The following is a 14,479-nucleotide window of genomic DNA, read 5'->3' as shown; positions in this document are numbered from 1 at the left end:
TGTTGCTGGCATCACAAGTCTCAATAGCTGAAACCGCAGTGAGCAAAACAGTTCTGAATTGTCATCGTGGTTATTTCCCACCAACTATCAGTGATAAAAATCACTTTTTGAACAGAACCAGATGCAACTGATGCTAGTTAGAAACTGTTCTACAACAGTCTTGTGACATAATTAAGTGGCACAGTGTCTCAAATAAATGAAAGGAATCTTGGCTATTTTCTTTCTGGCTATTCTATTCCCTGTGTATAAAATCTTTAATTATTCAGTAAAAGTTTTTAAATAGAAGTTTTTAGTGTTCATTTTTTGCTCTAATTATGTGGGTTAATAGATAGCACTCTACTAATTCAGGAAATTTATTGAATCAGCTTACCGACACTGGATAGACTTTGACCATTTTATACAATTGTAAGACTATTTATTCACAGTAGCCTATCGCCAGCAGATTCATCTTCAGTCTGTTGGAATTGCTAAGCAAAACAAATGCCACTTGCTAATAATGTGCCTCAGTCAGAATTGCCTATTATGAATCTAAAGAAAGAATTACAACTTCAACCCTGCAGTTTTACCTTGAAATTAGGGATTCTGTGGTGAACAGGTCTTGGGAAGTTTGCCAAATTTTTTTCCTCCATATAATCCCAAACCTTTTGCCGAATATCCCACTTTGTGACACCTAGGAAGAATTTAAGAAACATTTAGTCTCTTGAATAAGTACATGAATATACACAGAATAGAATTGTGTAGGCAGAAGGGACTAGCTAGGCATTTAATTACTAACTTAACTAGTTAGTCACAATAACATGGACTAAGGCAGCGGTCCCCAACCACAGGGCTGCGGACCAGTGCCAGGCCGCAAAGCATGCGCTACTGGGCCGCGAGGAAACAATATGATTTGGCGATATGAGTCAGCTGCACCTTTCCTCATTCCCGGTTGAGCTTGAATGCACGCGAGGCCATGTCAGCGCGAGAAGGAGATCAACTCCTCGAGCTTGAAAATGACGGCAGGCTGAAAAGTATGTTTGAGATAACATCTCTGCTGGCATTCTGGATCAAAGTCAAGGCTGAATATCCTGAGATAGCCATGAAAGCACTGAAAATGTTGCTTCCATTTCCAGCATATCTCTGCAATGAATGCAACGAAAACTAAATTGCGGAATAGACTGGACATTAGGAACCCCCTTCGAGTATCGCTGTCTCCCATCACCCCTCGATGGGACTGTCTTGTTGCAGGGAAACAAGCCCAGGGCTCCAACTGATTCAGCGATATTGGTGTGTTGCAATGATTTTATATGTTCATATGGGGAAAATATGTGCTGTGTGTTTAATATCCAAACGTTACTTAAAATATTATGATGCTATTGACTTATAAGTGACTTATATTACCATATAACAATTGCAGCACAGAAACAGGCCATCTCGGCCCTTCTAGTCCGTACCTAGTCCCACTGACCTGCACTCAGCCCATACCCCTCCATTCTTTTCCTGTCCATATACTTATCCAATTTTTCTTTAAATGATAATATCGAACCTGCCTTTACCACTTCTACTGGAAGTTCGTTCGACACTTACTTCAAGCTCCCCTGTCCTCCCCTGATAATTGACTTATCACTATTCAAGCGAGGAAAATATGCGCTGTGTGTTTAATATTAAATTCATTAGATAAACCCTTTTAGAAACGAAATTGAGTGTATTAGCCACTTATCACCTATATTCCAGTCGTGATTAACACTCCCCCCCACCAATCCCAAAAAGAATCGCCAAAAACGATTTGTAGGGGAAAAAATCGGCACGTACATGCACGTGCGCTGGTGCCCGCGCACGGCTTCATGGTAATTGTAGTCTTTCTCGTGGTAAACACAACGTATTTGACTGCTACTCTTGTCCGTTGGCAACCCTACCCCACCCCCGGTCGGCCGGTCCGCAAGAATATTATCAATAATAAACTGGTCCACAGTGCAAAAAAGGTTGGGGACCCCTGGACTAAGGGGCCAGATCATTTGTTCTATTTTTCTATGTTTTACGTTAAATTTCGGTCTATATCATTCCAATTTTACAGGCAGATTATTTTTCAATAAACTGAATGAACATCCAAACTTTGTTACACAAAGAACTCAAATATTTCTTCTTTGAAAAGAGGCAGAATGTCAATTTTGGCAACAGAAAAATTATATTTATGATCCACATAATTTATTATCTGCTTGAAAATAGAATTTTAATTATTTGATTTTATTTACAGAAGTGGCATTTTTATTTGACCACGAAAGCCAATCAGCCCATGACTAACACAGCTTGCTTCACAGTCATAATCTTTTGAATTTTCTTGCCAATGAGAAATAAAATCTTTTATATAGTCACTGCTTAGAAGTTTTTGTTCCAGCTCTGTAGATGTGACAAATAGGCATTTGTACTTCACATGACAGATGCACTGTTTCCCTGCACCATTCCAAACACCATGGTATTTCTTTCATTACACATTTAATATAAAACCACTGTCTGCTGAGAGCTGTTAACCGCTGCAAACCAGCAGCAGAATCTGCAACCAATCTGCTACTGAGAACACCATTTGACCGAGGACCTAGTAACAGTCAGCTATTAGGAGCATAGTTTTGCAACCCATTGTTGAAACATTATAAGACTTACCTTTTTCCAACTGGCAATTCCATTTGTCTTTTCATTAAACATTCTAGTACTTTTTCACATGTTTTACCATCCCCTTTCACCTAGTTCCACCATTTTTTTTTGTCATTTACACTGACGACGTCATGGCCATCCACTGCAACCAAGGAAGTCTCCAGTTGTGACGATCACTCATACCACTGGAATAAGGCTTCTGAAGTCGAGAGAGCGGAACTGCCACTGTGCAACGACTTTTCCACTTTAAAAGCTTTCCTACCATTATCACTGAAATCGACGGACATCCAACACACATTCTCTCCAGCCAAATCTTATCTTTTAATTTCCTTCTGTCCTCATGCTTTCTTTATAGAATAATATCTGCTTTACTCTGCACTAGTTTGATGAATGGCTCGTGACTTGAATCATTAACGTTGTTAATCTTTACAGAGCTTCTGCCGGAACTGATGGATATTTCTAATAACTTCTGTTTTATTTCAGATTTATGACATCTACATTACTTAGCTTCAGAAACAATGAAGTTTATACCACACTCTTCTTATTAGTATTACAGGCAAACTAATTCAATACGAGAGCAGAATACACATAAAAGTTGCTGGTGAAGGCAGCAGGCCAGGCAGAATCACTAGGAAGAGGTACAGTCGATGTTTCGGGCTGAGACCCTTCGTCAGGACTCCCGAAACGTTGACTGTACCTCTTCCTAGAGATGCTGCCTGGCCTGATGCGTTCACCAGCAACCTGTTATGTGTGTTGCTTGAAATTTCAGCATCTGCAGATTTCCTCATGAGAGCAGAATATTTTGTTCTTTATTAATTAGTAATTTAAAGTCAGCATCTGGAGCTATTATTACAGATGTTCAAGTTACTTTGAAAAACTAATGAGGCAAAGTCAACATAATTTTGTGACATGATTATAAGACCATAAGACAAAGGAGAAGAATTATGCCATTCGGCCCATTGAGTCTATTCTGCCATCTCATCATGGCTGATTTATTATCCCTCTCAACATTATTTTCCTTCCTTCTCCATGTAACCTTTGATGCCCTAACTAACAAGGAACTTATCAACCTGCATTTTAAATATACCCAATGACTTGGGGTCCACAGCCATCTGTAGTAATGAATTCCACAGATTCACCACCCTCAGGCTAAAGAAATTTCTCTTCATCTCGGTTCTAAAGGGATGTCATTCCGTTCTGAGGCAGTGAGCTCTGATCCGAGTCTCCCCCACTATAGGAAACAGTCTCTCTGTATACACTCTATCTGGATCTTTCAATATTCAGTAGATTGAGAGACAGACAATCGGAAGAAACAAAGGGACATATAAAAGGCTGCAAATTGCAACTCAGACCCGTTGGAGTAAGGGTATGTCCACACTACGCCGGATAATTTTGAAAACGCCGGTTTCGAGTAAAAACGACAGGTGTACACACTAAACGTTTTTCAAAATATCTCTGTCCACACTAACACGGATATTTGGGCGAAACTCCTCTACTGGGCATACGCAGGACACACAGAAAACAAGCGAAGAGGAAACGGTATACTTAGTGCGCGTTTGTCCAGTTACAGAGTAGAAAAACTTAAAAGGACTTGCTCTTGGCTCTCGCGCAGCAGGACTTAAAACTAAAACAAAAACAAATACTGGAGTGTATGGAGGCAACCGACAGGGAGTTCACGGACAGTATGACCCAGCTGATGACAAACATTGAAAAACTGACTAACTCTGTTGCATTAATAAAGCACCTTGTTAATTGTATAAAACATGTCTGCATCAGTGTTATCTTGTATTTCCATACAATGTTACGTTAGGCTGTTACACATCTATTGTCAGAGAAGTACTTGCATAAATAGGTAAAGCACCTTCATACAAGCAAGGACAGAAAACAGGGCAAAGTGAGTATACTTATTTATTCAGTAAGCTATGGGTCAAAGTATTTGGTGAGTACATTTCTAACTCTTCTCGTTGCCATCTGTTCTGAAATTGTTAGGTTCTGCGAAGCGCAGAATCAAATATCGCTGTGATGATTTTACGCTCTAGTATCAATTGTTTGGCGACAATAAAGTAGTAATAAGAATAATAAGAAGAAAACAATGAAATGCCGCGCTGCTGCCATCTGTTCCGGCACGTCATGACAGCGATTTTAAAAAGCTCTGGTTACCCCGTACACACTGCAACGGATATTAGGCATTTTCAGATTTATTCACTCTGGAGACCTTTTCTGAAAATCTCCATTTTCGGGGACTGAAAACGCCATTTCAGTGTGGACAGAAGCTCAAAACGAAGAGAAAAAGCTCTGTTTTCAAAATTATCTGGCATAGTGTGGACGTAGTCTGAGATGAAACCAAAAAGAAAATGTTGGAAATGTCCAAGAGCTGGAGCAGTGTCTGTGGGGAGAGCAAATACTGAATTAATGTTAGAGTGTAACTGAATGACCTTTCAGTAGAACAGATCAGGTCTGTTACATACAGAGGAATTGAGTTACTTGAAATGGTTGAATTTATCATTGAGTCCTAGATGCAGCATGGTGTCCAGATGGAAGCTATTTCTCAGGCTCATGTTGAGCCTCACTGCTACAGTGCAGGGTTACTGGAAGGTTATTCATTTATAACATTAATTCAATATTTGCTCTCCCCACAGACACTGCTCAGTCTCCTGAGCATTCCAAACATTTTCTTTTTGGTTTCATCTCACTCCAACAGGTCTAAGCTGCATTTTGCAGCTTTTTATATGTCCCTTTGCTTGTTCTGTCTGTCTGTCTGTCTCTCAATCTACCAAATATTGAAAGGTCTAGATAGAGTGTACATAGGAAGACTGCTTTCTATAATGGGGAGTCTCGGACCAGAGGGCACTGCCTCAGAACTGAAGAACATCCCTTTAGAACAGAAATGAAGAGCAATTTCTTTAACCAGATGGTGGTGAATCTGTGGAATTCATTGCCACAAATGGCTGTGGAGGCCTAGTCATTGGATATATTTAAAGTGGAGATTGATATGTTCTTGAGTAGTAAGAGCGTCAGAGGTTATGGGGAGAAGGCAGGAAAATAAGGTTGAGAGGGAAAATAAATCAGGCATGATGGGATAGCAGAAGACTCAATAAGACAAATGACATAATTCTGTTTTTCTGTCTTATGGTTGTATAATTATGACACAAAATTATGTTGACATTGCCTTTTTTTTTCTAAATAACATGAACATATCTAATAATAGCTCCAGATGCTGACTTTAAATTACTAATTAAGAAAGAACAAAAGATTCTGCTCTCACATTTAATTAATCCTTCTATTATACTGATAAGAAAATTGTGATATAAACTTACAAGCTTCTGAAGCAAAGCAATGTATATGTTGTAAATATGAAATAAAACAGAAATTATTAGAAATATTCATCAGTTCTGGCAGAAGCTGTTGTAGAGATAAACAACATTGAGCCTCACTGGAACAGTACAGGGTTATTTATTTACAACATTAATTCAATATTTGTTCTCCCTGCAGACACTGCTCAGTCTCCTGAGCATTCCAAACATTTTCTTTTGGGTTTCAATTCACTCCAACAGATCTGAGATGCGCTCTGCAGCCTTTACGCATCCCTTTGCTTGTTCTGTCTCTTTCTCTCAAGAAGGCAACTTCATAAACAATACGTCACCAAGACAAATGTAGAGATAGTTTTTATCATATCTATCCCTCTCCAACTTTTTCACAATTTGTCTTGCCTCACTTTTGCAGTTCTAATATCTCCAACATGCAAAATGTAACTGTTTCTCGTTCCAAGGGTTTTCTTTTCTGTTTTACTTAATTTCAGATTTCCAGCAACTGCAGCTTTTTAATTTTCCATATTTTTTTAAGTTGCTTGGCAAGATGCAATGACGAATCTCAGAGTCGTATTCTGTATATGTACTTTGAATCTTTTGACAGGTACAGTACACCACAGGAAACAGTGCTAGCACCCCAGAAGTGGATTCGGCCTAGCACATCACAGGTGAAGTCCTTCCAACCATTAAGCACACCCTTATGAAATGCTGTCATAGGAAAGCAGCATCCATCATCAGATCCCCACCACCCAGGTTATGCTCATTTCTCACTGCTGCCATGCTAGAATGTACAATAGCCTCAGGACTCACACCACCAGGTTCAAGAAGTTACTACCCCTCAACCATTAGGTTATTGAACAAAAGGGAAAAACTACACTCACCCGCCATCTATTGGGATGTCCCCACAACCAATGATCTCACTTTAAGGACTCTTTATCCTGTTATCGCATGTTGTCATTATTTATTGCTATTTATTTATATATGCATTTGCACAGGTTGATCTTTCATTGATCCTGTTATAGTTACTATCTTAAACAACAGGAATTCTGCAGATGCTGGAAATTCAAGCAACATACATCAAAGTTGCTGGTGAACGCAGCAGGCCAAGCAGCATCTATAGGAAGAGGCGCAGTCGACGTTTCAGGCCGAGACCCTTCGTCAGGACTAACTGAAGGAAGAGTGAGTAAGGGATTTGAAAGCTGGAGGGGGAGAACCCTTACTCACTCTTCCTTCAGTTAGTCCTGACGAAGGGTCTCGGCCTGAAACGTCGACTGCGCCTCTTCCTATAGATGCTGCTTGGCCTGCTGCGTTCACCAGCAACTTTGATATAGTTACTATCTTATAGATTTGCTGAGTATGCCCACAGGAAAATAAATCTCAGTATTGTATGTGGTGACATATATGTACTTTGATAATAAATTTCACTTTGTACTTTGAACATTTTACGAATTATATAAATGACTTGAAGGAAGGAAGCAGTTCCTTGGTCTAAGATTCACGAATAGTTGGTTTGCCACTACAACAATTAGACATACTGGCTGAATGCTATGAGTACAGTGATAATCGAATACAATAGGAAGATTATATTTTAGATACAGACAGGATTATTGAGATCACATCTGAAGTACAGTGCACATTACTGGTTCCCTGATTTATGGATGTAATGCACTAAAGCAGTTCAGAGAACAGTTATGAGTAGTAATACTTGTAATGGGTGGATTGTGTTTATTTTTTTATATTTTATTTAGAGATATGCACAGTAACAGGTCCTTCCGGCCCAATGAACCCCCACTGCCCAATTATATCCGTGTGACCTACTAATCTGAACGTCTTTGGAATGTGGGAGGAAACCAGAGCACCCAGAGGAAACCCACATGGTCACGGGGAGAACATACAAGCTCCTTACAGACAGCGGTGGCAAGATTTTATTGATAGACAACACTCAAATCTGCTGCTTCTAGAGGACTGAGAGGGAACTCGACTGGTAAGATGCAAATCCTGAGTGGTCATGAAAGGGTGGACGTGGAGTGGATGTTGCCTCTTTCAGGGGTTTCTAGCTACAGGTGGTCACTACTCAAAAACATTAAGTCAACCATTGAAGGTGAATATTTTTCTATAAGGTGTGTGGGCCTTTGGAACTCCTGTGCTCAAAAGGGCTGTGGAAGCAGAGTTGCTGAATATTTTCAGACAGAGGTGAATAGATTTGCGATAAACAAAGAGCAAAAGGTTACCCTGCATAGACAAGAATGCAGATTAAAAACGCATGGCCTACTTCAATGGTAGAGCATGCTCCATGGTCTGAGTGATTCACTCTTAATCCTAATTCAAATGGTTGGTTGGCATAGCTATAGCACTTCCTTCCAGCCTTGCCTCTTAATGTTCCTGATCTCCAGATATTTTATTGGCTCAATTTGCAACTTTGGAAGTCTTAATTTTATCCACAAATATTCTTCTTAGAATATTTAAACCTTGCAAATCAAAAGCATTAATTTATTACCTCTTTCTGCATTCCAGAATGTTTAGGTAAGATTTATTGCAGTAAATTGTTCAAAGTAGTTCTTACTAAGGAGTAAGTACAAATTCAGACCCTTGTCTGCAACACGCAGCCATAATCCTTGGATTTAAAAAGTGTACAGTGTGGCCAATGCTTTGATTTACCATTAATATTCAGCATTTTTATTGCTGTACATAAATATTTTAAAGTATCACATTGCTCACAGCTATCGTACATCATGAAAACAAAACATGACAAATGAGGCAGAAGACATGTCTGATTTTAATAAGGTTGCAAACTTAAGACTATGCCTCATAAAAAAAGCCATTTTTAAAAATAAGTAGAAGTAGCCCTGGAAATAGAATCTTTTGACAGGTAAAACGTTTTGTTCCTTTCTGATATCTAATGTTCACAACGCAACATAAATTCACCAAACCAATCACTTAAAAGAACAGTTTCTTGCAATCCCGGTGCTTACTGCATGTATCTTGTAAACTCTGCTGTAAAGTTCAAAAGGAAACTGGATTTATAACCGAAAGGCTAAAAGTAAAGCAGGCCCATGGAGAAAGAGCAAGAGATATTGTTTTTTGTGAAACAGAATGTAGGACTAATGCTCAAATACAGGGATTCCCAATCATTTTATGCCATTGGCCCCGACTACCAGCTGGGAGGTTTGTGGACCCCTGCTCTAACAAGATGGACAAAAGTCCTCCCTTTGTGCTAAATGATCCTATGCTGGATGCTTTTTTAAACATGGTTTAAACATAATGGGATTTTATTTTATTTAGAGATACAGTGCAGAATAGGCCCTTCTAGGGCACTACCCAGCAATCCACTGATTTCGCACTAGCCTAATCACAAGACAATTTACAATAACCAATACATCTTTGGACCATGGGAGGACACCAGAGCTCCCAGAGGAAACCCGAGCATCAACAAGGAGAGTGCCCTACGGATGGCATCGGAATTAATCTCCCAGCTCCTGAACGTCTCGAGCTGTAACTGTGTTGCACTAACCGCTACACTACCGTGAGATCCCAGAGGTGTTCCTTATACTTCTATTAACCTCCACTTTTGGGTGATATTTTTGAAAATTTATGTTTTATTTAAGCTTTAAAAGTCTAGTCAACAGCTTTCAGTAACCTTGCTGCTAGGGCACTACCCAGCAATCCACTGATTTCGCACTAGCCTAATCACAAGACAATTTACAATAACCAATACATCTTTGGACCATGGGAGGACACCAGAGCTCCCAGAGGAAACCCGAGCATCAACAAGGAGAGTGCCCTACGGATGGCATCGGAATTAATCTCCCAGCTCCTGAACGTCTCGAGCTGTAACTGTGTTGCACTAACCGCTACACTACCGTGAGATCCCAGAGGTGTTCCTTATACTTCTATTAACCTCCACTTTTGGGTGATATTTTTGAAAATTTATGTTTTATTTAAGCTTTAAAAGTCTAGTCAACAGCTTTCAGTAACCTTGCTGCTACTTCATAAGCAATGCTGACAAATTCCTCAAAAGAAATAATGTTTATTTATCTGACTGCACGAAGAGACAAATGACCTATGCAAACTTATGCAGTAATTTCTACACAAATGAAAACCGAAAATACTGGAAATACTCAACAGGTCAGGTAACATCTGTGGAAAAAGAAACAAAGCCTATGTTTCAAATCAAAGACCCTTTTATCAGAACTGAAAAGTGAAAAGACATCTTATTTATAAATTATGCAAATTAGCTATTTTGTATGTTATTGAAACGGTTATTTATTCCTTTTTGCATTAAGCATAAAAATGATCAGCAAAATGTGATGTACATGCATACTTAATTTGAATGAATTAAAAAATCACAACCCATTGATTCTCAACATCTTTTATGATATTGAGGAATTGCTTGTGAGTTGTATCCTCATCTTTCTTCCCTCCTGAGAATAGAGCCGTGGAGTAATACAGCACAGAAACAGGCCCTTTGGCCCAAAATGTCCATGCTGACTACCGTGCCCGTCCCAGTGGCCCGCGTTCACTCACATCACTGCAAGCCCCTCCCCTCCATATACCTATCCAAATACCTCTTAAAACAGGGCTTCATAACTATTTTTTATGCCATGCACCAATACTATTAAGAGAGGGGTCTGTGGATCCCAGACTGGAAATCCCTGTCTTAAAAGTTGCAATTGTACCTGCTTTGACCACTTCCTCTGGCAGATCATTTCAGATATGTGATCCTCTATGTAAAAATTTACCTGTCAGGTCTCTTTTACACCTCTGCCAGGCCTCCCCCTAGCTTTGGAATATCGAACCATAAACAAAAAGGTGTTCAGATTTCAACGGCAACCAATTTCTGTCATGTTCTGGAAATCACTTTCTAATATTATATTTTTTTTTAAATGCAAATGTTGAGCTTGCTACTGTGGAATTTTTTCAGTTGGAAAGGGAGTTGGCAACAGCAATATGACTCGCTGGTTGGTGATGAGAGGCATCTGTTAAAATTTCAGACAGACTGTCCCTATTCAGTGAACAGAACAGACTCTCAACACAATAACACTGGACTGGATTGTGCTCACATGTACAGTTGCAAGAAAAAGTTTATGAACCATTTGCAGTTACCTAGTTTTCGGCATTAATTACTCATAAAATGTGGTCTGATCTTCATCTATGTCACAGTAATAGACAAACACAATCTGCCTAAGCTAATAACACACAATTGTACTTCTCATCAATACTGTCTACACCATTTAAACAATCACAGTCTAGATTCAAAAAGTCTATGAGCCTCTAGGGTAATGCCTTCTACAAAGGCAATTTGGAGTCAGGTGTTGCAATCAATGAGATGAGACTGGCGGTGTGGGTTGTAGAGCTGCTCTGGCCTATAAAAAAGACACACAAAGTCAGGTTACTGACAGAGTCTGCTCTTCTCAAGAAAAATCTGTTTATGTGCACCATGACTCAATCAAACAACTGTCAGAGGACCTTAAAAGAAGAATTGTAGAGATGCATGAAGCTGGAAAAGGCTACAAAAGCATTTCTAAAGACCTTGAGTGTTCATCAGTCCACAGTAAGAGAAATTGTCTACTAATGGAGGAAATTCAGCACTGTTGCTACTCTCCCTAGGAGTGGGTGCCCTGCAAAGATCACACCAAGAGCAATTTGGAATGCTGAAGGAGGTGAAAAAGAACCCAAGGGTAACAGCAAAAGACCTGCAGAAATCTCCAGAACTACAGTCTCTGTTCATCTGTCCACTATAAGAAAAGCACTGAACAAGAATGGTTCATGGAAGGACAACAAAGAGGAAACTACTACTCTTCAAAAAAAATTACTGCTCATCTCAAGTTTGCAAAAGACAAAACCTGGATGTTCCACAATGCTTCTGGGACAATGTCTTGTGAACAGATGAGACAAAAGTTGAACTTTTCAGCAGAACTGCACACCACTATGTTTTGAGGGGAAAGGGCAGGTACTGCACCCCAACACCAAATCCTCATCCCAACTATAAAGCACGGTGGAAGGAACATCTTGATTTGGGGCTGCTTTGCTGCCTCAGGGCCTCAACAGCTTATAATCTGTGAGGGAACAATGAATTCAAAATTGTATCAAGACACTTTACAGGAGAATGTCAGGGTAGCAGTCCATCACCTGAAGCTTAATAGAAGTTGGATGATACAACAAGACAATGATCCAAAACACAAGAGTAAATCAACAACAGAACGGTTAAAAAAAGAAGAAAGTTAGTGTTTTGGAAAGGCCAAATCAGAGTCCAGGCCTTAACCTATTTGAGATGCTGTGGCACAACCTGAAGCTGTTCATGCAAGGTATGCAAGAAATATTGATGAACTGAAACAGTTTTGTACAGAGGAACAGTCTAAAATTCCTCCTTGCTGTTGTGCTAGTCTAAGCAGCAGCTACAGGAAATGTTTGGCAGAGGTTATTGCTGCTGAAGAAGTCATAGTCATACTTTATTAATCCTGGGGAAAATTGGTTTTCGTTACAGTCGCTCCATAAATAATATAGTAATAGAACCATAAATAGTTAAATAGTAATATGTAAATTATGCCAGTAAATTATGAAATAAGTCCAGGACTATTGGCTCAGGATGCCTGACCCTCCAAGGGAGGAATTGTAAAGTTTGATGGCCACAGGCAGGAATGACTTCCGATGACACTCAGTGCTGCATCTCGGTGGAAGGTGCTACCAGTTATTAAATATATGGGTTCACATACTACTCCCAGCCTGGACTGTGAATAATTAAACAATGTGTTCAGTAAAGACAGGAAAAGTACAATTGTTTGTGTGTTATTAGTTTATGCAGATTGGTTTTGTCTATTATTGTGACCTAAATGAAGATCAGACCACATATTATGAGTAATTAATGCAGAAAGCCAGGTAACTGCAAAGTGTTCACAAACTGTAATTCACAGGTTCCCCCATCATATTGAGTGTGTTACTCTACAATTACAGGAACTGCAGATCGTCCCGTGTTTAGGATAACGTTAGTTTAAGATTAAAAGGCCCTGATTAAAATTATCGCAACTTTGTTGTAGCGCATTTGTAGCTTCAGTAATTATTTGGATGTTGAAATGAACAACCATTTATCTGCCCTGCTGCCGAGTTATGGGGCACAAGTCACAAGAGAAACACACAAGAGCCTAACAATTACAAAGTGGGGTGCACATAAGTGAACTCTCTAGATTTAATTTGGATCCACTGTAACACGCTAAAGTCATCAGGAGTCTAAGAGATATAACTGAAAATTTCCAGTCCCCCATCCCCTATTCCCGTGTATTGTGTCTAAAGCCCGGGTGACGTCGGGGTCATTTCAGTCCGTGACTGGGAACCCTGCTGGTTTGAGTCTCTCCCTTGCAATGAACGCCAGCGGGGAGGCTGGAAATTAACACACACAGCCACGTGGGGTCTCGATTACTAACACTGGGCCACTTCAACGGCCAGGTTCTTAAATGGGGAGGGAGATGGCGCGATATAAAACGATAAGGCTTCTGCAAGCGTTTGTGTCCATGCCCGAGGATAAACAGACAAAGGTTCCCAAAGCTCCAAAGTACAGCGGCCCCATACCAGGTTTTAACTTGATTGCAGGCTCCATGGGTCTGGCCATTGATACAGATGGTACCCGGCCGGCTGTGTGCTCCTGAACGGGGACCGTAACGGCCGATACGCAGTAGCCGAAAGAGTTATCGGAAGCAAAAGGGGAAACCCGGTTGTAACCTCGACTCCACACCAGGCCCTGGCCCTGCTACGGTGTAGCGAAAAGCCACAACTCGCTGTTCGCCCCGCCTCGTCCTGTCCTGTCCTGTCCTGTCCCGTCCCGTTCAGTTCCGCCTCCACGCTGAACCCGAAACAGTGCGTTTCCCCCGTATAATGCCAGCTACAGCCTCCAAACCCCTCACCTATTTATATACTGTACCGCATTTATTAAACAGTAACAATGCAATCGTTAATTGGGTCTTTTCACTGTGAGTTGCACACAATACTGTATCGTAGAATGGAAACCTCTCTCCAAGCCTGGCTTTATAAGCGACTTCAAGTCCGTAGGAAGAGCTGGGTGAATCATAGAGCCATGCAGCTGGCGCTTCGGCCCCACTGGTCCATGCCAACCAATTTGACTACCTGAGCTAGTTCCACTTGCCTATGTTTGGCCAATAACCCCCTAAATCATCCTATTCATGTACCTATACAAATGCATTTAATATACCTGTCAACCTGGGTGAAAAAGTTGCCACCAGTTCCTATTAAATCTCTCTCTTCCAGAGTCATAGAATCACAGAAAATTACATCATAAAAACAGACCCTTCAGCCCATCTAGTTTGTGCCAACCTATTTAAATTGCCTACTCCCATTGACCTGCACCCGAACCATAGACACCTCTACCCCTAACATCCGTGTACCTGTGCAGACTTCTCTTAGATATTCAAATAGAGCTTGCATGTATAATTTGTGTTGGCAGCTAATTTCACACTCTTGCAATCCTCTGAGAGGTGAAGTTTGCCCTTGTGTTCCCCTAAAATAGTTCACCTTTCACCTTTAACCCATGAACT

General features: G+C 40.3%; 1 protein-coding gene across 3 annotated transcripts in view; it reads right to left on the bottom strand.

Annotated features, from left to right (window-relative positions):
- Nucleotides 1–13,706, bottom strand: part of mthfsd (methenyltetrahydrofolate synthetase domain containing) — a 51,781-nt gene extending 38,075 nt beyond the window's left edge. For all 3 annotated transcript variants that reach the window (XM_063067184.1, XM_063067183.1, XM_063067186.1), the window contains exons 1-2: nt 13,500–13,706; nt 567–670 (exon numbers count right to left, since the gene is read on the bottom strand). In XM_063067184.1, the coding sequence (XP_062923254.1) occupies nt 567–670; nt 13,500–13,539 (144 nt within the window). In that variant the 5' untranslated portion in view covers nt 13,540–13,706. The remainder of the gene's footprint in view (nt 1–566; nt 671–13,499) is intronic.
- Between the last annotated feature and the right edge of the window lie 773 nt (nt 13,707–14,479).

Source organism: Mobula hypostoma, chromosome 14 (genome assembly GCF_963921235.1).
Source record: "Mobula hypostoma chromosome 14, sMobHyp1.1, whole genome shotgun sequence".
Taxonomy (NCBI): domain Eukaryota; kingdom Metazoa; phylum Chordata; class Chondrichthyes; order Myliobatiformes; family Myliobatidae; genus Mobula; species Mobula hypostoma.
Note: the sequence above shows the minus strand (reverse complement) of the source record. Positions and strands in the feature narration are given on the sequence as shown.